This window comes from Schistocerca piceifrons, chromosome 10, assembly GCF_021461385.2.
Source record: "Schistocerca piceifrons isolate TAMUIC-IGC-003096 chromosome 10, iqSchPice1.1, whole genome shotgun sequence".
Classification (NCBI taxonomy): domain Eukaryota; kingdom Metazoa; phylum Arthropoda; class Insecta; order Orthoptera; family Acrididae; genus Schistocerca; species Schistocerca piceifrons.
Window position 1 is genome coordinate 45,403,949 of NC_060147.1, and position 25,302 is coordinate 45,429,250.

A 25,302-nucleotide genomic window follows, 5' to 3' on the forward strand; every position below is an offset into this window, starting at 1 on the left:
CAGTCCTGCGGCACTTTTGGCTGCTAACTCTGAATAGTACATTTCTGGATCAGGAGTACAACTCACCGAACCGAGGGAGCCGAAGAGACACCTCTCACAGCGCCAGTTGCCGCGTATGTTGCCCGCTGCACTTGGGAGCTGCTCACTGGTGCCGTAACACGTTGTGTGCACACACAGCTGACACTCAACACATGTCAGCAGCACCTTCACACCCGTGTGGGAGTCGAAGAAGCGCCGTGACTCCATCTCCTGGAATAATAATGTTCATGACTGTCTTGTTTAAAAAGTATACCAGGTGTACCGGTATGAAATGAGCGTTAAGATACAAATGTGTCGATAGGGAACAATTGTTGTGAACGAGCCTTAATTTTTTTTTTTTTTTTTTTTTTTTATTTGTATGTCAAAGATATTTAGTATAGATCAAGTCATGGAACAAACAACATCATATGTTTTCATCGTGTTAACAATGTCGAATTTTGTACCAGAAAGTGATGATTTGCAGAAAGCATTAATTTTTTGTTTTCATTTGAAAAAAAAAATTGCTGCAGAGTCACATCCAATGCTTGTTAAGGCATATGGTGATCATGCTCTATCAGAAGCAACATGCAAAAGATGGTTTCAATGGTTCACAAATAATGATTTTGATGTAAGAAATGAAGAACATGGAAGACCACCGAAAAAGTTCTTCGAAGACGCCGAATTGCAAGCAATATTGGATGAAGATGATACTTTGAGTCAGAAGCAAATGACAGCAATGCTAAATGTTGGACAACAAACAATTTCTGACCGCTTGAAAGCTATGGGAAAGATCCAAAAGTGTGGGAAAGGGGTACCATATGAATTGAATGAAAGACAGATGGAAAACCGAAAAACTATTTGTCAAATTTTGCTTCAAAGACATGAAAGAAAATCAATTTTGCATCAAACTGTTACTGGTGATGAAAAATGGATTTATTTTAAGACTCCTAAGTGGGAAAAATCATGGGTTAATCCGGGACAACCATCAACATCGACTGCAAAACCAGATCGATTCGGCAAGAAGACAATGCTCTGTGTTTGGTGGCATCAGAAAGGTGTGGTGTATCATGAGCTTCTAAAACCCGGTGAAACTGTGAATACTAACCGCTACAGACAACAAATGATCAATTTGAATTATGCATTGATCGAAAAAAGAGCAGAATGGGCCAGCTGAGAAGTGCCAAGTTGCCAGCTTTTTGGTGACCAAACCGATGCTCTTGGTGACTCCAGTTGTGACAAAGCCAGCTGGGATCTTTTTACTTCCTCTCCTGTTTTGCCACCTGTCTCTTTAAATTCATTTTATTTACTTTTTTGCCTAATTGCCTTTAACATACATGGGTACAGTCTGCATTTCCACAAAAGAGAAAGGCTGGCCCTCAGTTTTAAGGAATATAGCACCGGACCTAATTTTGTGCTTAGTTTTGTGTATGTTATCAATTTTCTAATTTATTTGGACTATTCCTAGTTAATTCCTTTTGTTATAGGGTAAAATCAGTAATTGTTTCATGAGTTAGATTCTATTGTTGACTTACAAACAAATATAAATTGAGTAATGATTATAAACATCTGGAAGAAGAACTACTAGGATACTTAAAGTATTTATTTGGCTCCATTCAAAAACCTATCCGCAAAGCCAGCTCTTAATTAATTCCAAAATAATTATCAGGTTTGTCAAAAGCATTGCTTGCGTGACTATATCTATTAATTTCATTATTTAAACAAATAATTAGGCCTAACCTTTGTGATAGGAGAAACTACTGAAAAGAAGAAATTTTTCAATGGGTTCAGCCATTTTGCAACATGTGATGAAATGGATACCAAGCAAACAAAATAAATCTGACATCTAACAGCAAGGAATATAAACTAAACAATGTATTCATTCCTGCAATAACCGAGCCATGGCACAACTACCAATAGTTTTGACAACATAATACTTTGTAATACGTTTATTCTTTCTTAAACGTCCTGTATAATAATTCAGCAAGAAATATATCACATAAGAATGTACAATCTGCAATGAAATTCATTACTTATTTACCTTACTACGCTCTGGAAACCATACTGGACTCACATACGGTTTCGTCACTGTCCGACTGTTCTTCCATTCGTCTAAGTTTATGTCACCTGAACAGCACTGAAAGAAGAAAGTGGTGAAAATTATAAAGATGATCCACAATGAAAAAAACCATTTTTGATATGGTTCTATATTTTGTAGCTGACACAGCACAAGACAAAATTCCCCAAAGTGAAATAATACACACAAAAATGTAAAAATCTAAGATTAAAATTAAATGTCTCGTCAATGTCAAAGTCATTAGAAGGAGTAAAAGTAATCTCTTAAAATATAGTTAAGGTGTCGGGTGTTTGATAGTCATAAAATCGAGACTGAAAGCGCTGCTACGCTCTCAGAAGCAGCTATCTCATACAGAAAATACATACACACCCACAGGGCCATTGACCTGGCCGACTACATTATTCTTGTGCTGTAATCGAATAGGATAATTTAGTCGTGTGTATTCTGTATTAGCTAACTCTGCCAGAAGGACACTATTCAAAGCTTAGTACAATTTTCAATACTATGTAAACTGAAGGCAGAGGGCGGAGGAAGGACAGGAACTACTCATATCAGCTACATCGGGACTTCATGCGGAATCAGTGGTGACGAGTATAAATGTATGCCAGACTGATATTCAACCCAGAATATCCTGCTTACTATGCAGCTGCATCATCCGGCCATAGAATTTATCGCAATTGCAAGGATTGTCTCGGCACGCATCTCGGCTGACCCACATTTCTACCCAGAGGCACCTATCTGCAATACCTATACACATCCTCCATGCTCATTACTTTGATTCCCATGGGAGGTCGGCTGTAATTGTGTGTGTGCACTGAAGCTGGTGGATTCATTGCCATTTCAGGCAAATCAGTTATACGAATCTGTGGCATCTGTTCTTTGGACATAATTTTCAGCATTGCTTGCATGTCTACTGATCGTTTGACTCCTCAACTTTGTATTCCAGAATTTCTTATTAGAACGAAAGAAATTATGAAGAAGAAAAAAGAACAGATACCACAGATTCATATAATCTTTGATACAGCTTGTATGTCTACTAATCACTCCATCTCATCTTTGCACTCCAGAATTCTTTATTAGAATGAAAGACTTTATGAAGATGAAACAGTACTATGGTGAGCAAATTAGAAGAGAATGTTGTGCATTTTCCTACCAAAATTAAATTCACTTGATGGATCCAGGAGAAAAATGTTCAAATGTGTGTGAAATCTAATGGGACTTAACTGCTAAGGTCATCAGTCCCTAAGCTTACACACTACTTAACCTAAATTATCCTAAGGACAAACACACACACCCATGCCTGAGGGAGGACTCGAACCTCTGCCGGGACCATCCGCACAGTCCATAACTGCAGCGCCTTAGACCGCTCGGCTAATCCCGCACGGCGATCCAGGAGAAATTTTCCCTTATTGTATGTGTGGGTATCTATATTCCCTTAAAATCAAATTTGTTGACAACAAATTATAAATGTAGTTTCACTTGACCCAGTACCCACAGTTGCTTCAACAGATGTCTACAAACCCCAACTGTGATTCAAATCATTCAGTTGACTGAATCGGGTTCACTGAAATGAAACGAAATGAATGAATTGATGGGTATGAGACCAACAGACACACAATGAAATGAAGTGATTACGGTGAAAAATATCAGATACATAATCTCATGACATTTATCAAAACAGGTATACAATAACTAACCAGTACTTTTTGGTTAAGACTGAAATTATCTCACAAAATCTTCTCCTTTAAGCCATCAATGGCCGAATACATGTAAAGTTTCTCAATATTGTGATTAGGTAAACCAGTTAACAGTCAATAAAATGCTATAATGTTTAAATAATTTTACTGTCCATCTGAACAATCAATTTAGACTTGAGGAAGTTCATTACTGGATGGCTTCAACACATATATGGGTGCAAGAAAGGCTCACAGATCTTTGATCAGATCTTTTATCACAGATTTTACAGTGTCTTTTTGTCCTACATTGAAAAACAATAAAAATTAGAAAGAATAATGAAAGTTCCTGTTATTCAAAAGACAAAATACTTTTGTACAGCTGATATGCTCATTCGAACAATTTCACGCTATGTCAATCCTACCACAAATGACTTAGTATGTCATTGAGTATTGACTTTGTGTTTACAAACCATCTCCTTGCATAGGAAAACACTGGGCCTCTTTGATCAGACTGAATATTCTTTAGCACTTCAGTGTAAATGCTGCATACCACTGTGAAGTTTTGGGTGATGCCAGACAGTGAACTCACCATAAATGAAGCAACTTGTTGATGAGAGAAGAGATTCTTCTGCAAGACAATACATGCACCTATACATCAGCTCTTTCAGAACAAAAATTGGCTGGGCTCAGCTGGGAAACACTGAGCATGCTCCCTGTAGGCCAGGCCTATGTACCTGAAATTTTTGTGTCCTTGGACCACTCAGAGAAGCTCTGGGAGGTCACAAAGGTTCTGTGAAAATTCTGCGGTTGAAGCCTGCAGATGTGACAGAGCCCATTCTTCAGGATATGAAAATTACCTATTTTGTGGGTAGCAGGGGGTTACAAATGTCTTGACTTTTAATTTTTTATTGCCAAACTCGTGTACCTTCTACTCACCCTTACACAAGAAAACCTGTAGCTTGCCATACTTGCTCTCTCACTTCTTCACAGTACAGCCCACCTCCGATGATGCAGCATGAGACGTGAGTAGTGTAAAACTGTATTTAGTGATGAGAGCAGTAACTGTTGGAGTGTCTCACACAGTACCGACTGTGGATATCTTGGCGTGGGCAATCGCAGCCACAGCAGTATAACTCTGTTGTTTGTCAGCGGTGCAGGGTATGTCCAGAACTTAATGCAACTCATTTTGTAGCCATTTCTATATCAGGGATAAGTACCCTCCTGGGAAGATAATCCCAAAACATGCATTTCCCACTTTGTCCAATGCACTCTCTAATACGTTCATAACCTGACCGGCATGATCAACTAGCCTGTTCTCAAATTCAGATACATAGACAACGATGATACAGCAATCTCCATTACTGCCAACATCACTTCAATCTGTGTGACAACAGGTGGAAAAATAAGAGAAAAAATTGTATTGATTTCATCAGCTACTATTGCTGTACAGCTATTTTTCTGTTTAATTGTTGAATGAGTCTCGAAACCTAGAAAAGGCCATGCTGTAAACAAAAATTATTGGCCGAGAAATTCTGTATCTATGTGAATGACCCTGATTCATGCACACAATCTTTTCCATTACTTTTGAAGGAGATCAATGAAAAATCCAGGATGGAATGTAACAATATTATGAAAAGGAAAGTTGCTACTCAGCACGTAGCGGAGAGGCTGAGTCGCATATAGACACAACAAAAAGACTGTCATAAATAAATGAAGCTTTTGGCCATTAAGGCCTTCATTAACAAGACACACACACACACACACACACACACACACACACACAGACAGATTTTAGTTCCCTGAGACTGTGGTCATATGTGACAGTTGCATTTGCGCGCACGCTGTGTGTGTGTGTGTGTGTGTGTGTGTGTGAGAGAGAGAGAGAGAGAGAGAGAGAGAGAGAGAGAGTGCGTGTCTACATCTACTGTTGACGAAGGCCTTAATGACTGAAAGCTTTATTTATTTGTGACAGTATTTTTGTTGTGCCTATCTGCAACTCAGCATCTTCGCTATATGGTGAGTAGCAACTTTCCTTTCCACAATATTGTTACTTTTCAAGAAGAATTTTATTGGCAGGTCTGTAGCTGATAAAGTTCTTGTTTTATGAAAAGGATAGTTGCTACTCCTCGTATAGCAGGGATGTTGAGTTGGAGGTAGGCACAACAAAAAGTTGTGTGTGTGAGTTGCGTTTGCTTGAGTGTTCTCTATTTCTGATTCTTGACAAAGGCCTTGTTGGCTGAAAGCTTATTGTGTGACAGTCTTTTTGTTGTGCCTATCTGTGACTCAGCATCTCCGCTATAAGGTGAGTAGCCATCCTGGATTTCTCATTGTTTAAAGTTCTTGCTTTTATGCAGCTACACTTTGTTTTCATTTCATGTATCTATGTTTTGTTTAATGCAACTAATTTTGCAGTAGCAGCCTCGTTCTCAATTAATCATTCCTGCCATCAGGAAAGCTGTCTTATTGGAATCCGTCATGACTACAGGTCACAGACAAACTAAAATTGCGTAGGATTCCTACCATCAGCATGATCATAATTGTACACACTCCCTTGTTAATGACTATTTTTCTTTGTCTTCAACCAGAACCGTTGTCCATTAGGAGTTCGTGAATTGCTGAGGAGACCAATTCCACAAGTACATTTTCTACTACAGTGAGGGCACATTCTGTCCAACAGAATCACAGGTTGCTGCGAGTTGTTGGTCACGAGGTTTTCTAGCTCTTACCTTCAGTTCCACTTGTCAGATCTTAGTCTGCCACTGTTGCTTGAAGTACTGTGAACAGTCATAAATAGTCCGACAAGCATGGTGAATGGAGACAGCATAGTTGTGTGGACATTAAATTTCATAAGTTGCATATATTTTGGTTCTTGTAATAAACAGTTATCATTTCAAAGAGTACACTTCAACATTGCCAGCCAACCACTTGAATAAAGTATATTACAGGTATGCCACTTTTGCCACATCAATTGCAGCATTCACCTGGAGCATTGCTAACAATATTTTCTGAGGATCTTCAGATGCCTTACAAGGTGATCCAGGTCCCGCATTCACAAGTGAGCGTTGGTATAGTGACGGTCTGGTAGACAGAGAGCTACCAAGTGCTGAGGTCGCAGTTGTCAGACGACATATCCCGCAAACAGCATAAAGCCACACTACCATGTCTTATATGATACGGAATCAATATTTGCATTAGTCGAGAGGTGACTTGCAGTAAGGAAAGTGCTTGACATTTGGCAGAATTCCACCAATGATCTCTAAGGTCAGTACTTGGTAAAGGTTGATGCAAAAATTTTGTTTGCCTGATACTGACAACTAAGCAGACGCTCATGTGTACCTCATAGAGTACATTCATAATTGCTTGGAGGGCTTCATATGAGTTCACCATAACAACATTTCATCTGAATACTGGAGTTTGATAACCTTCATTGTAGCTCTCAGTCTACTAGGATGTCAAGGAATTCTATAATGTGAGAATAGAACTTCTCTCGTGGGAACCCTGTTGTCGATGTTTACTTACAGTTCTCCGTTCTCCATCTGTACAGTATGTATAATAGGAGGCTACTGTAAGGAAGAATGCCAGTGCGCTTGTGTTTCATACCTTTGTGTGCAGCAAAACAGTGCACAGGGAACAGTGCGGGTACTGTTCGCTCCAGTATGCATTGAAAGCACGCTCCAGGGCCATATCTGCCGGCGCCGAGTGCTGCATCTCCTTCATGAATCCAGGACCTGCAGATAAATCAGAAAATGCAACTTATAATATACTGTCACCTCCAAGTAAATCGTTACTGGACTGTATAAGTGGGATCGATTGGTTCTGGAGGCGGAAGGGTTGGGAGTAATAATAAGGTAATGGGTGACTAAAGCACTCAAAATGCAAGTGCATGTATGTATAAGTGTCTGCAGAAGAAAAACTAATATAACATGGATGGTCCAGTAAAACATGGTGGAACTTCCTGGCAGATTAAAACTGCGTGCTGGACCAAGACTCGACCTCAGGACCTTTGCCTTTCACGAACAAGTGTTCTACCAGCTGAGCTGCCCAAGCACGACTCACGCCCCGCCTCACAGTTTTACTTCTGCCAGTACCTCGTCTCCTACCTTCCAAACTTTATAGAAGCTCTCCTGCCAGGAACTTTCATATCAGCGCACACTCCACTGCAGAGTGAAAATCTCATTCTGGAAACATCCCCCAGGCTGTGGCTAAGTCATGTCTCCGCAGTATCCTTTCTTTCAGGAGTGCTAGTTCAGCAAGGTTCGCAGGAGAGCTTCTGTACAGTTTGGAAGGTAGGAGACGAGGTACTGGCAGAAGTAAAGCTGTGAGGGCAGGGCGTGAGTCATGCTTGGGTAGCTCCGTTGGTAGAACACTTGCCTGCGAAAGGCAAAGGTCCTGAGTTTGAGTCTCGGTCCGGCACACAATTTTAATCTGCCAGGAAGTTTCATACCAGCGCACACTCCGCTGCAGAGAGAAAATTTCATTCTGATAACAGGGTGGATTCTATTACAGCTTTGCTTTTACACTTTATCACGGCCACTTTCACTTTGTATCATCATCATCTTCTTCTTGTGATTTTGTCTCGCATCAGCACAGAATCAGCATTGTTATTCATGGATTTGGCACGGTTAGTTTAAGGGGTGGCCAGATATCCTTCCACACTGTTAATCCACTCTCCACCCCGCATGGGAAATGTCTACATGTGTACCCCAAATGTCTGTGTATAGTGTTACCCATGTGAGAGTGGGCAAAAATCTTATAAATATTTGCAAATCATGTAAATGAGGTGGGACTTTGATACCAGCCTGGTATTCACCTAGTAGGATGTGTGAAACTGCCTAAAAACCACATCCAGGCTGTCGGCAACTGACCCTCATAGTTAATCCACTGGGCAGATTCGATCTGGGTCTGGCACATCTCCCCATCCCGGAAGCAGCACTTTAATGTGTACGGCTATCCGGGTGGGTCCACTACCACCTTGTATGCTATAGGTAAATAGAAAATCAAATTAATCCCAACAGAATGGAGGTATTTTAATCATTAAGAACAATTTGAATGACATAGAATTATTCGGTAGGATGCTTGAGTGCAATTACAGCAGAAAATAATCAGGAGGAATAAATGGAGCGGGAGGGGGGGGAGGGGGGGGGGGGTTCTAGCTCTATGGGATTTCATTTTCAACTTCCACTTTTCTGCTGAGACAATTATTAATATTTCTTTGGTGTGTTAATTTTGTTTTCTAGTTGTGTGAGATTATAGTTCTTTACCTACATGTAAAGTCCAGAATGAAGAAAGTTTTTTCACATGTTGCGCATATAAAGTTTTTTTTTCTCTCTCTCTTTCTTTCCAGTAATATGTAAGTAAAAATGCAGCTGGTATCATGAAGAAGGTGATTACAGCATAAGAAGGTTGACAAATCTATCATCAGAAGTCATTTCTGTGAATACAGACGTTCAGTAAGTGATAGTCATATTGGGCACATGTTAATAAAGCACTATACTGCATGTATACAATTTATTAAAATTATGTGGCTAGCAATTATATTAATAACATCCGGTCCACTAGTTCTGGAAATCTGAGCTAGCAACATGGAAAATTAATACTGTGCATTCCTCGGTTGTGATTCAGCGATTGTTATACTTTATTGGTAATAATTATCTGCATCCACCCACTTTAATAGTACATCATACACTGAAGAGTGATAGCAACCTCATTGTGAGAGCAGTGTCTCTTGAAACGTGTCGTTGAATTGTATAGTGTACCATTAAAGTGTTTGAATGCATATAATTATTACTAACAAACTATAACAAATGGTACCTCTTACCCAAAGAATCAGTATTATCAAAATGCTAGTGCCGGATGACACACTGTGGTTCTTCTACTTCTTCTACAATTATTAAAAATCTTAAGATATAAACTTATTTCATTGGATAGATAAAAAATCTACTCACCAACATGCACATAAAAAACTGTTGTGATTGGCAGTGGCTCCTCCTTCACGCAGAAGGGTTGGAAGGTTGAAGGGGGAGGAAAAAGGGTGAAGGAAAAGGACTGTACTTCTCATTCCATACGGTAAGTCTGCCCTGACCAACAGTTCAGGGGGACTTCCCCACAAAATCTACCCCTTTTCCTATACCTCTCACACACAATGCACCTAGCTTTTGACTCTTATGAACTCATGTACAATGTTTTAGGAGTTATCTCTGCTTTAGCATATTACCCTGTCTTCCACCTTTAAGGTCTGAGGTTTTCAAATCTTGTCGAGTGTAATTTCCTTCTCATGCCATCTGGTAAGTCTCCCCTGATCTAGGGTTCTGGGAGACTTTTCAAAACTCTACCCCTTCTACTAAACCTCATCAGTCCTTTTCCTTCCCCTTCACCCCTTCTACCAGAAGAAGGAGCCGTTGGCTCCAAAAGCTTGCATGCATAATAACTTTTTTATGTGTGTTCTCCTGCTGTCACTTGGTGAGTAGACTTCTTATATATCCAATTACATTAAGATATAAACTGCTAAAAACAGTCAGTATTATAAATTTTAACAAAGAATGCATGTTTTTATTTTATTTAATAATGCCACAAACTGAGTGTAAACAACCTGATGATGAGAGGATTGTCTCTTGAAACAGATGCATTGAAATGTATAAGAACCATTAAAGCAATATAACTATGTAGGCTCCCACAGTCTGTGTCTACCCTATTAAAATCCTTTCAGATGACATGCTGCACTATCTTATAAAATACTTAAAATAATAAAATAAACTGGAATTTTGGATGAGTTGCAAAAAGAGTTCCTCAGGGGGAGGGGAGGGGGAGGGGAGGGGGGGGGGGGGGGGGGGGAAGGACCCTCACAATCGATGGCTGTGATGCCAATGCTGCTACGGGGGTGTTTGTTATGTCTAGTCAGTCACCCGCCTGTGGATGTCACACAGGGAGCCTTTGCAGTATAATACTACTGAAGTGTGAAAAACTGCTAATAACCTTCGGGGGACTGAAACACACTTTTTTCGGAATTAAAAAGAATTTAATGTTTGTAAATATATGTCGAGATAAAGGAAAAATTACAATGTTTCTGCATTTCAGTGCATATTTTGCTGCGTAGGGGGATTCTAACCTGCATCTCATGAAAGGGCATACAAAACCACAATCTTCAGTGACAATAATGTATAAAGGATAGACTGTTACTCAATATAAAGAGGAGATGCTGAGTCACAGACAGGTACAACAAAAAGACTGCCAAACAAAAAAGGCCTTCTTCTGAATAAGACGACATATACACACACACATTCACACAAACACAACTCACAGACACAGGATCACTGAATCTGGCTGCCAAGGCCTGTCTGCAAATTCAACGTCCCCTCTGTATGGTGAGTAGCAATCTATCCTTTTCATAATATTGTCATTATTCCATAACGGATTTTTCATTGTTTGACTTAACATACCATTGTTTTTATTCCATTCTGGATTTTCCATTGTCTGACAGTCCTCAATGGGAGTGTCATCATTAGCCACATCTCCTATGTCAAATCACTATCTTCACTACTGCTGCTATTGACTCCTAATCTCTTCTAAATAGTCCCACATGTGTGTGACAATACTGTTCCATGTTGTAGGAATAATACTGCCCGGTATCTCAAGCACTAAAATTTCAATCTCTTTTAAACTGAAACTTTTGTTTCTGTCTGCAATATATAATTTCACTTGACTTCTACTGCATTAAAGTGGCAACGATATGGTCGAAGGTGCAAAGCTTTTGACCATTTTCTTCTGCAATTTCATCAATGTCCCAAGTGACATTACACGATTTATACTCTCTCACGATTTCCAGCATGTCTGCCTTTTTCATTTCCCTATCAAATGAATCTATGCTCTTCCTCTCTAGCTCATCCACTATGACCCACTTCCTGCTTCTGCATGTGGGGAATTTGTTTAACTGAGCAGAATAATATGGTGCACAATCAAATATTATGGCGGAGTTATATTCCATGTATGGAAACAATGAATGTCTGAACTGCTCTCTAATTTTCTTGGCCCTCATTTCTGCTGAGAAGTACCCAGATTTCTTCAATGTGAATGATAAAGCATTGGGGACAAACCCACTGACTGTTCCAGCATGTAAAAGAATGAGTCAACAGCTGAAGCTTTCAACATTTCTCGTGCAGTGTCATCAGTCCTCGCGATTGGTCTGGAATGATCAGCATTTACCAACGTTTCATCCAACCAAACAACTTTGTGAGATTTGCACTAACACACTTCTATCGGAGAACAATATCTCCAGGCAATGATATCCTATGCTCGAGCAGAATATTTTCCATCAAAACTCTACCTTCTTTAGCATCACTCAGAGGCTGGTTTTCTGTCTGAGAAACAACTCACTATCTGTCAGTGAGACAAGCAGCTTTCGGGTGGGCTACTCTTTCTGCATGTAACGGTCATACGTATGTCACCAAATTGCGTCCTCATGAAAATTACTAAGTTCTAACATTTTAGCAGGACAGAGTCTGGTTTTTCCTGGAGTCTCACGAACAGCAGTTGGTTCCTGTAGATCACCCCACTTGTTTAGCTGGTCGTGGCAGTGTCTGGCTAAATCATAGCCATGTGGTCACATTCAGCCCGGGATAGTGGGATAGCTGGCAACCGGAGTGTCGATAGTCTGTAACAAACTTCTATGTTGATGTTGTCGGGCTGCTTCATATTTTTGACTGCTTCTATTATTTTGTGTGTACATACTCATGGCTGTCTTGCCAGAATTCGTGCTTCTCGAAACTCAATAGCCTGCCCGCACTTGCGGTGATGTTCTGTTAGTGCCGATTTATTGTCCTGCCGAACCACATGCAGGGCTCTCATTACAGTATATGAGTGCTAACGGGCCTTCCAATTTCCCCCAGTTAGACAGCACTGCATTTACAGTGTATCTTGTAGACACCTGTGGCACTGAACACTTTTACTATGTCCACTACTAGTCCGTAATGGACTCTACCAGATCCTGAATTCTGTGGCCACTCTGGAAAACTGACTCGATGCCTCTTCAGCAGGGCATCTAGCCTACTCGATCACTGAACCCTCAGTGGACCACCGGGAATTGTTATTTTATTTCATTATCTGTATCTGGGTTCCTATTATACTTAGTAGCTTTTCTTATTGTTTTAGCTTGACATTCACTGGCTCAGAAAGTGTAATGCAACTCTTTCAATTTTTATTTGATAGTCTTTTAATCACTGATGCAGTGGGCTCAGGCAGTCAGTGTGTGTAGGATGGAACACTTCTGAGTTGGACAACATTGTGATTCAGGACCCATATGTTGTGGGTGGATTAGCAATAGACCTTGTGCCCCAGTATTCTGCTGGGAGTGCAACTGAGTTCCACACTAAGGGTCAGAGTCACAATGTTACTTTCTTGTTTTAGCATGAACTGGATCTTCTTATACCGGTTGTTTGTATGCTGATGGAACTTCTGCAGCTCTGCTTCTCTGTGCAGCCAAATGATGAATGTGTTGTTAACATATTGCAGCTGACAGTGTGGAAGGCATTGTGGGAAGCTTAATGTAGTTTGCTCAAGTGCTCGCATAAAGACGTCCGCAGCTATCGGAGAGGATGGAGGATCTTACTGCCACTCTGTCCATTTTCTCATATTATTTAAATGAAACAGGCTATCAATAAACAAAATCATACCAGATCACGGATATCAAATGGTATTAGTATCTGAATGATGCCGATCATCTCTTCTGCTGGTATGTTGGCGAAGAGAGACTTTATGTCAAAGCTGACCAATATACCAGTTTCTACATCTACATTTATACTCCGCAAGCCACCCAACGGTGTGTGGCAGAGGGCACTTAACGTGCCACTGTCATTACCTCCCTTTCCTGTTCCAGTCCCGTATGGTTCGCGAGAAGAACGACTGCCGGAAACCCTCCGTGCGCGCTCGAATCTCTCTAATTTTACATTCGTGATCTCCTCGAGAGGTATAAGTAGGGGGAAGCAATATATTCGATACCTCATCCAGAAACGCACCCTCTCGAAACCTGGACAGAAAGCTACACCACGATGCAGAGCGCCTCTCTTACAGAGTCTGCCATTTGAGTTTGCTAAACATCTCTGTAATGCTATCACGCTTACCAAATAACCCTGTGATGAAAGGCGCCACTCTTCTTTGGATCTTCTCTAACTCCTCTGTCAACTCGATCTGGTACGGATCCCACACTGATGGGCAATACTCAAGTATAGGTCGAATGAGTGTTTTGTAAGCCAGCTCCCTTGTTGATGGACTACATTTTCTAAGGACTCTCCCAATGAATCTCAACCTGGCACCTGCCTTACCAACAATTAATTTTATATGATCATTCCACCTCAAATCGTTCCGTACGCATACTCCCAGATATTTTACAGAAGTAACTGCTACCAATGTTCGTTCCACTATCATATAATCATAATATAAAGGATCCTTCTTTCTATGTATTCGCAATACATTAGATTTGTATATGTTAAGAGTCAGTTGCCACTCCCTGCATCAAGTGCCTATCCGCTGCATATCTTACTGTATTTCGCTGCAATTTTCTAATGCTGTAACTTCTCTGTATACTACAGCATCATCCGCGAAAAGCTGCAAGGAACTTCCGACACTATATATTAGGTCATTTATATACATTGTGAAAAGCAATGGTCCCATAACAAATGGTTCAAATGGATCTGAGCACTATGGGACTTAACTGCTGTGGTCATCAGTCCCCTAGAACTTAGAACTACTTAAACCTAACTAACCTAAGGGCATCACACACATCCACGCCCGCAGCAGGATTCGAACCTGCGACCGTAGCGGTTGCGCGGTTCCAGACTGCAGCGCCTAGAACCGTTCGGCCACGACGGCCGGCGATCCCATAACACTCCCTTGTGGCACGCCAGAGGCTACTTTAACGTCTGTAGATGTCTCTCATATGCTGACCTGGGGCAGCTTTTCTTAAGGATTTTACGTACTCCACAAATTTTTGGTGTCTGTGGGACTTTCATGAGCCTTTTCACTGTGCCTTGATTGATTCTGGTGTCTCAGATTAGAGCTCACACCTTCTTACTAATCTTCCCCATCAGATCACTCTTAAGTTCCACGTACATGAGATCGCTTGACAATAGATGATTTTTTATTCATATTGCACAGTATCCACTGCAAACATCGCACTTCCTTTATCTGCCTGGAGAATTGTTATGTCTTCATACCTCTAAGCTCTTCTACGGTTGTGATGGCCTTCCCTAGAGATGTTACATTTAGGTGGTTTTATCAGCTAAGTCCCACCCACACAGAGAATTTATGGAGTACCTAAGATCTATAATGAAAGCTGCCCCTCGGGCCTACCATTAATAGGATTGATACGCATACCTACAGTCTGGTGAGGTGTCGGGGTAGGAAACTATGTCCCCTCGTGGGACACACAAAATCGTATGTAAAAAATTCGACTCAGTTAGCTCAACTTACACAGGAGCAGCATGTACAACACACTGATGTATTGGTCAGCTTTACCAACGTAACAACATAAGAGATTATCAGCATTATTCAGGAATGAAAACCACCCGATATCTGTGATCGGGTGCAGGTATGTTTACCAAAAACCCTACTGAACCTGGCATGACAAATACTCTGAGTAAATGGATGGAATGGTGATGGGTAGCTCCCTCTGTCCAGTGTCAGAGGACACATTTACGCAATAATTTGAGCAAACTGCATGAAGCTTTGTGCAATTCTGTCCACGATGTCGGGTGTGAAATGTCGACAACGCACTCGTCATTTAACGACATGAATAAGCAGAGTTTCATAAATTTCGTCAGCATATTAACAGCCTGCATAAGAAATGTTAAAACAAAAAGTAATGATGCTATTCCATTCCTGGATGTGGAGGCCACACACCTTCCAATGGACATCTGAGACATGTCTAACAGAAACCCATGAGCGGGTAACTGCATGCTAAATCCCATCATCATCCAGCTCAGAGGTGTACTATCCTACACACAATGACAGCTTGAACCCATCCTATCACAGACAAAAACAATACTGAATAAGTATCTAAAGAGCTGCGTAACACCTTCTAAGCCAATGGGTATGACAATAAAATAATAAGAGGATCTCCTTAGTTCAGTAGGCAACGGCCTTGCTGCAGTGCATACACCGGTTCCCGTGAGATCACTTTTCAGGGTGCACTCAGCCTCGTGATGCCAACTGAGGAGCTACTCGACTGAATAGTAGCGGCTTCGGTCAAGAATACCATCATAACGACCAGGAGAGTGGTGTTACGACACCACGCACCTCCTATCCGCATCCTCCTCTGAGGATGACACGGCGGTCGGATGGTCCCGGTAGGCCACTCGTGGCCTGAAGACGGAGTGCTTAGTTCAGTAGGAGGAGAGAAAGAAGTAAAAAAACAGCTTCCAACAATGCACTTACGTTACGTCAAAGGCATCAGCAATTGAGGAGAATAGGTGCTTCGTCGGTGACATCTGACCAGTTTCCGAGAGTTGCGACAGGATTCAGGATCTGGTAGGGTCCACCAATGATGCAGTAACATTCCTTAATGCCACAGGTGTACAGGAGGTAGTGTGACAGCAGCACTGATTACATTGGGTAAAGTGGAAGACCCGTTAGCAAAAGCACAGCAGAAAGTGAGTGCCACGTTCGGTCGGGTCAGCACAACATATCGGCACTAGCAGAGCACCGTCGCAATTGTGGGCAGGCTATAATGTTTCTAGAAGCAGTAATACTTGCTAGACAACTGCGGATGTGCACATGCACAAAAACAGACACAATTGAAAACTTGGAGCAGCCCGACATCAACAGTGAAGACGGGTACATAATTCTGACGTCGTGTCTGCCTGCTAATGTTCGACGGACCACACACGGCAGCAGGGCAGCGGTTTTACTGGACACTATCACGATCGACCGAAACAATGTATCAACAAGTGCCGTTTTTCCGAAACTAACAGGGGGAAAACACGACCCCCAGAAGCTCGTTTCTGATTCGTAATGAGCAACCAATTGTTGGCGAGCCATGCGACCCACAGATAGATGATCACATATCCCCTCCCTGTCTCCTAACATCACAAATTTTAGTTTATGTCCAATGACAAGAAATAAATGTAATGCCAGTAGTCTAGTGACACCCTTTTCAATTGAAAAGCGATATGCCGACATCGCTACTCAGCTAGATAGGTGGTTGCGTGTTCCATTGATCAATCGCACGGTACGGTAGCCGTTATGATGAGGAAAGTGCTACTAATGCTATTCACAATTAATATAACAGACTGCATCCACTTACGCCGCTAAATGCACCTACAAAATTATACCGCGGTACCACACGTAGTACAGGAGCTAAGACATCAAAACACTAAGACATGTGAAAAACTGCCGAATTGCACATGATGTTGTAAGATGGCTATTTTTTGATGACGTTACTGGATGTGTTAATATTTGTAAGGGAAAATGATATATTTGAAGACCTGTGGTCAGAAAAAAAGTTGTTAGGCAACAGTGTGTGTCTGCGATGGCAGCACTGTGGAGTCGTAAACTCTTTGACACTCAGCAGTGGAAAGCTGCAATATGCGCAACAGGTAGGATTCGTTGTGAGTACAGTGTAATGGGTGCCAGAGCTGTTGGAGCTACGTTGAGTTGCAGATTACCACCAGGAAGAACGACGACTCAGAACAATGGTTTGATAGTACACGGACACAAAACGGTTTCGAAATGAAGAACAAGGTATTATTTGCTAAGATAAAAGTTTAATTTTATTTTTGTAGACTTGTATTGTTGATGTAGTTCATTCTCGCCGCAGTCGAGGTTTTGATAATATTCTTTTGATTAATCTTCTGAGTTAATTTACTGTACCATGGAAGTCATTAGATTAATTGAATTTTCATATTAGAGTCTGTAATTGTTTTCTTTCGTAAGATCCTTCCTGACTAAAATTTCAGAACTTACCGGTTGAGTCGCGTTTCATTAACTTTCAGTGTCAAGATTATGAACCCAATTTCCTTTGGACCAATTGTAGTTAGTTTACAATATTTTTTAGCTGTTGTGGGGGTGTCTTCTGTTGCTGTTCCTACCCACAGACCAAGTGAAACTTATTGCTTTACCTACTTGCTTGTTTATGAGTGAGATCAGTTTTCACACACACAAGTAAAGCCTACTCACTCACACTTGGCGACAGTCTGCATAGTTTACGTTAATTTGGTTTTCTTTATTTATTAAGCAAACAGCCAGTAGTTACTACAGTGTTTTTAACAATTTGTGTAATTCCTTTACAGCTTCTGATTTACTGGATGTGTATTCTGTGTGTATAATACGTGTGTGTGTTACGTAGGAAAAGTTACTTTTGTTGGTCACGGTAGATTTGTGCTTTCTTAGATAAATGTATTTTCGGCTTGTGTTTCATAATAAAAAGCAAACTCATTGTTGAAATTCAGTTTCATCTTCCGATTAGGTGTAGTAACAATGAATTTCTTACATCTTTTTTGAAGCAACAGTACTATCTGGCAGGTTTTAACCTCAACAATGGACACCGGGAAACGCAAAGCTTAGCAAAACTCCATCGAACGTGCGTAATCAAAAAAGTGGCGCTTTAACCGTGGAAAAAGTTAATATCATTCAACAATCTTCAGTTTCAGACATGGCTTGTAAATCTGATAACAGTAGAATGGATTTACGCGAAAGTACAACCATCAGTTTTCTGGCGTAATTGATCGATTCGGTCAAGAATTAAGTAATATCAAAGTGCCGGTACCCAGGGCAAATAATATTACCAACATGGATTCGGGATGTGTAACTGAAGACATTATGGATACAAATCCTGACACAAATTTAATAAATGCGGATGGTAGTCCAGTAAGATGTCGGTGTTTCAGCGGATGTTTTCACAGCTCGAGCGAAAATTTGACAACTTAGACGAAATCAGGAGAACAAACTGATTCATTAAATGAACCGTTGAAACAATAGCAAGAGAAGTTGCATTAGCAGAAGAAACAGAAAACCAGTTCAAAGCTGAATTACACCCTGTGATCGATCGCATGCAAATATGACACACCGTAGTTAAGCAACGGACAACGGAGCAAATACGATGGGAATCTTAACAGAATTACAAGCGTTGTACTTTATAAAGTGATTAAAATGTACAACAATACATCACACAACCACAGGAACAAAGGAGACAATATTCGGCGAGATATCATCGAAAAATGGCACAATAAGGGAAATGTTGCTATTCGTCATTACTATTTCGTAAAAAATTCCGTTGTCTTTAAAATGGTACAAATTGCGTAGTCTGTACACCTGAGAATGTTATCAATAAGTTGACCTGGTACACCAACCACAGCCACACTCATTTTGGACCACGAAAATGCTTTAATTAAAGATGTCGTGTTATTTCAACAATATGGAGAAGCTATGTCAAAAAGTCAAACCTTGCACCATACCTTATTCCGCATCTTTATTCCCGATTATACCGCCCAAAAATGATTATGGCAGCAGTTTACCTCCTTGGACCCCTGGTCAGATCAAACATCTTTGTGACAGTGGAGCTTACTTCTCAATTCGTAACTTTTACGCAAAGCCACAGCAAGGACTGTGTCACAAACTTTCACAAAGATTTTCTTAAAGCAAGTAGGTCACATTAATAATGTCATCTCAGGTAACTGAGAAGTTCGAAGTAATAAAAAGCTTGAAAGCTAAAATGTCAGCAGGAGTAGATGAGGTGTCTCTATATGTCAGTGTTATGACAGCTGCACAAATCGCAAGGCCCTTGGCATACATTGCCAACTTATCATTTAGTGAAGGGGTTGAAGCCATTATTCAAGAACGGTGACAACTATCGGGCAATATCCCTCCTTCCAGCGTTTCAAAAATCTAAAAAACGATAACAATGTTGTAGGGATAATAAATTTAGATCACTCCAAAGCATTTGACAACTGTCAATGAAGTCTTTCTTTCAGAAAGACTGGAAGCATTAGGTATTCATGGGACAGGGAAAAAGTGGGGTGCATCATACCTACAAAACAAAACACAGATTGTGACGGATGTCAGATTACTCCAGCCGCAAAGTAAATCTAGTATCAGATGCAAAAAAAAAGTGGAAATAGAAGTGCCACAAGGCAGTATTCTAGGTCCCTTATTGTTCATTGTCTACATAAATAACTTTCACACCTCAGGTGCCCAAAGCAAATGCTGTAAACTACTACTGATAAAGTGATAAAGAATGTCCACACTTGATTCAATGCCAACCGGTTGACATTAAATGCAAATGAAACAAATTTTACGCAGTTTGAGATAATATGTCAAAATGTAAATCTTAATCTGTTATTGGGTGACAAGGCCATAGAGTGGCATTAACAAAATTGCTGGGGGATTCATGTAGATGAAAATTTTAATAATCATGTAACGAAACTTATGCCTGTTTTGCTTGTACAATTATTGCAAATGTTTGTACTGCAGAGCATGCCAGGATGGCATATTTTGGCCATTTTTAGTCTCTTGCAACATAAAAGATAATATTTTGAGGTTCCACCACTTGCAGTCTAAAACAAATCTTTCTGTTGCAGAAGAGGGCTATCCGAATAACAACACACAGACATCCGCAGGCACAATACAAACCTTTTGTTCAACAAGCTTAAAATTCTAACAGTACCTTCCTTATGTATACAAGGTGGTCCGTTGATAGTGAAGGGCCAAATATCTCTTGAAATAAGCATCAAACGAAAAAAACTACAAAGAACAAAACTCGTCTAGCTTGAAGGGGGAAAATAGATGGTGCTATGGTTGGCCCGCTAGATGCCGCTGCCATAGGTCAAACAGATATCAACTGCATATATATATATAGCTGCCTCATCAGGAAAGAGGGAAGGAGAGGGAAAGACGAAAGGATGTGGGTTTTAAGGGAGAGGGTAAGGAGTCATTCCAATCCCGGGAGCGGAAAGACTTACCTTAGGGGGAAAAAAGGACAGGTATATACTCGCACACACACTCATATCCATCCGCACATACACAGACACAAGCAGACATCCTTTCGTCTTTCCCTCTCCTTCCCTCTTTCCTGATGAGGCAACAGTTTGTTGCGAAAGCTTGAATTTTGTGTGTGTGTTTGTTTGTTTGTGTGTCTATCGACGTGCCAGCGCTTTCGTTTGGTAAGTCACATCATCTTTGTTTTTAGGTGTGTGTGTGTGTGTGTGTGTGTGTGTGTGTGTGTGTGTGTGTGTGTGTGTGTGTGTGTGTGTGTGTATATATATATATATATATATATATATATAGGAAGCCCCATTTTTTATTACATACTCGTGTAGTACGTAAAGAAATATGAATGTTTTAGTTGGACCACTTTTTTTGCTTTGTGATAGATGGCGCTGTAATAGTCATAAACGTATAAGTACGTGGTATCACATAACATTCCACCAGTGCAGACGGTATTTGCTTAATGATAACATTACTCGTGTTAAAATGGACTGTTTAACAACTGCAAGAAAACGTCTATACTATGTTGATGTATGGCTATTGTGATCAAAATGCCCAATGGGCATGTTCTATGTATGCTGCTAGGTATTCTGGAAATCATCATCCAAGTGTCTGGACCATTCGCGAGATAGTTATGTTATTTAAGGAAACAGGAAGTGTTCAGTCACATGTGAAACATCAACCATGACCTGCAACAAATGATGATGCCCAAGTAGGTGTTTTAGCTGCTGGCGCAGCTAATCCACACATCAGTAGCAGACAAACTGCGCGAGAATTGGGAATCTCAAAAACGTTGGTGTTGAGAATGCTACATCAACATTGATTGCACCCGTACCATATTTCTATGCACCAGGAATTGCATGGCGACGACTTTGAACGTTGTGTACAGTTCTGCCACTGGGGACGATTACAGGTTTTTTGCATGCGTTCTGTTTAGCGATGCAGCATGATTCACCAAGAGCGGTAACGTAAACCGGTATAATATGCGCTATTGGGCAGCGGAAAATCCAGAATGGCTGTGACAAGTGGAGAATCAGCGACCTTGGTGGGTTAATGTATGGTGCGGCATCATGGGAGGAAGGATAATTGGTCCCCATTTTATCAATGGCAATCTAAATGGTGCAATGTATGCTGATTTCCTACGTAATGTTCTACTGATGTTACTACAAGGTGTTTCACTGCATGACAGAATGGCAATGTACTTCCAACATGATGGATGTCCGGCACATAGCTCTTGTGCGGTTGAAGCGGTATCATGACAGGTCGATTGGTCGTCGAAGAACCATACCATGACCCGCACATTCATATTTCTTTACATACTATACGGGGGGGGGGGGGGGGGGGGGGGAAGCAGTTGATATCTGTTTGACGTATGGCAACGCCATCTAGTGGGCCAACCATAGCGCCATCTGGTTTGCCCCTTCAAGCTAGACAAGTTTCATTCTTTGTAGTTTTTTCGTTTGACACTTATTTCGTGAGATATTTGGCCTGGTCACGATCAATGGACCACCCTGTAGTGTACAGAGTGTCCCATTTATCTTGACTGCCCTAAATAACTGTTTGTCCAGATGCAAATTACAAAATGTTTAAGCAAATGTTCTTTAGCCGTCAGTGGGACATCAATCAGCATGATTGCCTTCATTGTAGCTTTGTTTTTTTGCAAAGGTATGAGCAGTGGTATTACTTTTTTAAATGTCTTCCTGTATTTTTTATTCAGTAATTCATTTCCTCTCCTAAAGACCTATTCAAAAATGTATAACAGTGTACCATTCACTGGAACACAATATTATTAATTACATAACACAACATTGACATTGACGCTCCCAGCACTTAGTGCAGATACTCAGGTTAATGGAGCACATCCATGTGTTTACAGAGGACAAATGTAAACATAGTAGATTGCACACCTGTAATTCTGTCAACCATTGTCAGTTGAAGAGTTGTGTGAGTAGAATGTACACTAATGAAGAGAAGGCAGAAATGCAACTCATCTATGGGGAATTTAAGTGAGCAGAACAGTAATTGCAATATTGTTTTCTTATGTATGGGTACATTTTAGTACAGTAGTTTAGTCCTTTTAAATGCTGTTGTGTAGAGTAGGCATACAGTAAAGACTGTCCTTCCTACAAACTGCATTAACATAACGTTTCTCTTATTGTTGTTTTTGAAGGCAGGCGAAATGCTACGCAGGCAGTGGAACTGTACAGTGAGAGATCCTGACAAGAACCCACCTTCCCGACAGATGTTATCTTGTCTTGTTGTGACGCTTCAGGAAACGGGAAGTTTCAACCCACGACAACGCAATCATTGTAGCACTCGCACAGACGAAGCTGCCGAAGTTACTGTTCTCGCTTCTGTTGCTATGAATCCACATGTGAGCACATGACAGCTTGAACATGAGATTGGCATTCCTAAACCAGTGTACATAGTATTCTTACAAGTCACCGGTTCCATCCTTATTGTGTACACGTACATCAAGAATTGCATGGGAATAATTTCCAGAATTGTGTACAAGTCTGTCAGTGGGCACAGCAGTAAATCCTCGCCAACCCAAACTTCTCCAATGTTCTATTTACCGATGAATGTTCCTTCTCAAACAAAGGACTGGTAAATACAAGGAACATACATTACTGGTCCAGAAACAACCCACAATGGCTTAGACAGGTGGAACATCGGCATCAATGGACAGTTAACGTTTGGTATGGGATTCTTGGTACGTACTGCAATTATTGGCCCTTATTTCATCATTGGTAGTCTAAACAGCACAGTGTATACCAACTTCCTCAGATGCATTCTTCCTCCTTTTCTGGATGAACTGCTGCTAAGAATCAGAATGATTATGTTGTATCAACACAATGGATGTCCAGCACATAATGCCTTGCCTGCACGTCATGTTCTGAACCGATGGTAACCAGCCACAGGGATTGGTCGAGGAGGAACAGTTACTTAACCTGCTAGGTCTCCTGATTTAAATCCTCTGAACATTTTTCTTTGGGAATGCATTAAAAACTTTGTCTATCGTGATATTCCAACAACTCCAGAGGACATGCAGGAATGTATTATGCTTCCTTGTAATTCTCTTCAGCAGCCAACACTGGAAGCAGTAAATGGTTTTTTCATTCAACGAGTGCACCAGTGCATCGTTGTCCAGGGTCACCACTTTGAGCACCTTCGAATTTTCTACTCCTGGGCAATGGAACAGGTGAGTCAAAGTCAATGTTGAGTTCTGTTTTTACTTGGTTTTCATTTGTTTTCTGACAACTCCAGCAAGTGGAAGAGTTTGTGATCTCAGGCTCAAAGTTAGTGTTGTGTTATGTAATTAATAACATTGTGTTTCAGTGAATGGTACACTGTCATTCATTTTTGAATAGGTCTTTAGGAGAGGAAATGAATTACAGAATAAAATATATAGGAAGCCATTTAAAAAAGTCATACCGTTGCTCATATCTTTGTGAAAAAGAAAAAGAGCTACAGTGACGGCAATCATGCTGATTGATGTCGCCCTGATGGCTAAAGAACATTTGCTTGAAACATATAGTAATTTTCAGCTGGACAAAAGGGTCATTTGAGAAAATGTTCCAGCTGATAGTCTCAGATTTGGCTGAAATTTAGCACACCGACGCTACAAAGTGTGGAACACCCATGTACAAAATTCTAAGTTCCCCTGCCAATTAGTTCCAGAATTATGGCTTGTTAAAGAAGGTGATGTGATGTGACCCGGAAATTGTAACCCGCATGTGGCAATTTATCTTCAGACCCAACTTCCGGTCTTAATAACTTTGGAACTATTCCGCACAGTCCAGTGAAATTTTTACAACCCAGTAACATCCACTTAGAGAATGCACTCTATGAATAGAAACACCAACATATTTCTGAGGGAAAATAAAAAATTCCAAAATGTGATTAAAAATATGTAATACGTTAAAAAGTACATATTGTAGGTGCCCTCTATGCCAAATATAATTCACTCAAAAAGGGTATGATTTTTGGTAAGCTTAATGTGCCCTAAACACACACAGAACTCATCTTGCCCATATCAGTCACATAAACAGAATTTCAGGCACACGAAAATATAAAAATTTGAGAAATTACCTGAAAAACGTGTTTTCTGAGTGTGGTAGCACAAAAGGGACAAGTGATATCCAAGCCAAATTTCAAACACTGCATAAGTAGACCATAATATAATATGTTAAAAAATTTCAACTTGTTATTGCAAGGCATTTGTGTACAATAAAAGTTGACAGAAATGTATTTGGTTACATTTCTTTTAACAAGATTTAGCAAGTAATAGTGATGATGCAGACAGCTTGTTTCAGAGAAAGCTGCAGCAATCAGTGGGAACCATTAGGCAACTGAAAGTTAAACAATGGTAGTTTTCAGGGACAGAATGAGTCATTGTTAGGCAGGAACAACAAAGGAAACGAGCAACAATTATAGGTTATTCATGTTTTTAACATTTTAGTTCAGACTGGTCAGTACTGTTGTGGAAAGTCAGTATGGAGGCAGAACAGTGTACTAGTGGTGCTTTTGTTCAAACAAGTTGCAGTATTGGTAGAGCACAAGCAT

General features: G+C 40.5%; 1 protein-coding gene across 7 annotated transcripts in view; it reads right to left on the bottom strand.

Moving 5' to 3' along the window:
• LOC124718871 (lysine-specific demethylase 4C-like) overlaps positions 1-25,302 on the bottom strand; it is a 380,259-nt gene that overhangs the window by 160,418 nt on the left and 194,539 nt on the right. For all 7 annotated transcript variants that reach the window (XR_007005926.1, XM_047244505.1, XM_047244509.1 and 4 more), the window contains 3 exons: positions 7,369-7,496; positions 2,057-2,152; positions 67-249 (listed from right to left, as the gene is read on the bottom strand). Coding sequence is in view for 6 of the 7 variants with exons in the window: in XM_047244505.1 (XP_047100461.1) it covers positions 67-249; positions 2,057-2,152; positions 7,369-7,496 (407 nt within the window). In the remaining variant the exon portion in view is untranslated. The remainder of the gene's footprint in view (positions 1-66; positions 250-2,056; positions 2,153-7,368; positions 7,497-25,302) is intronic.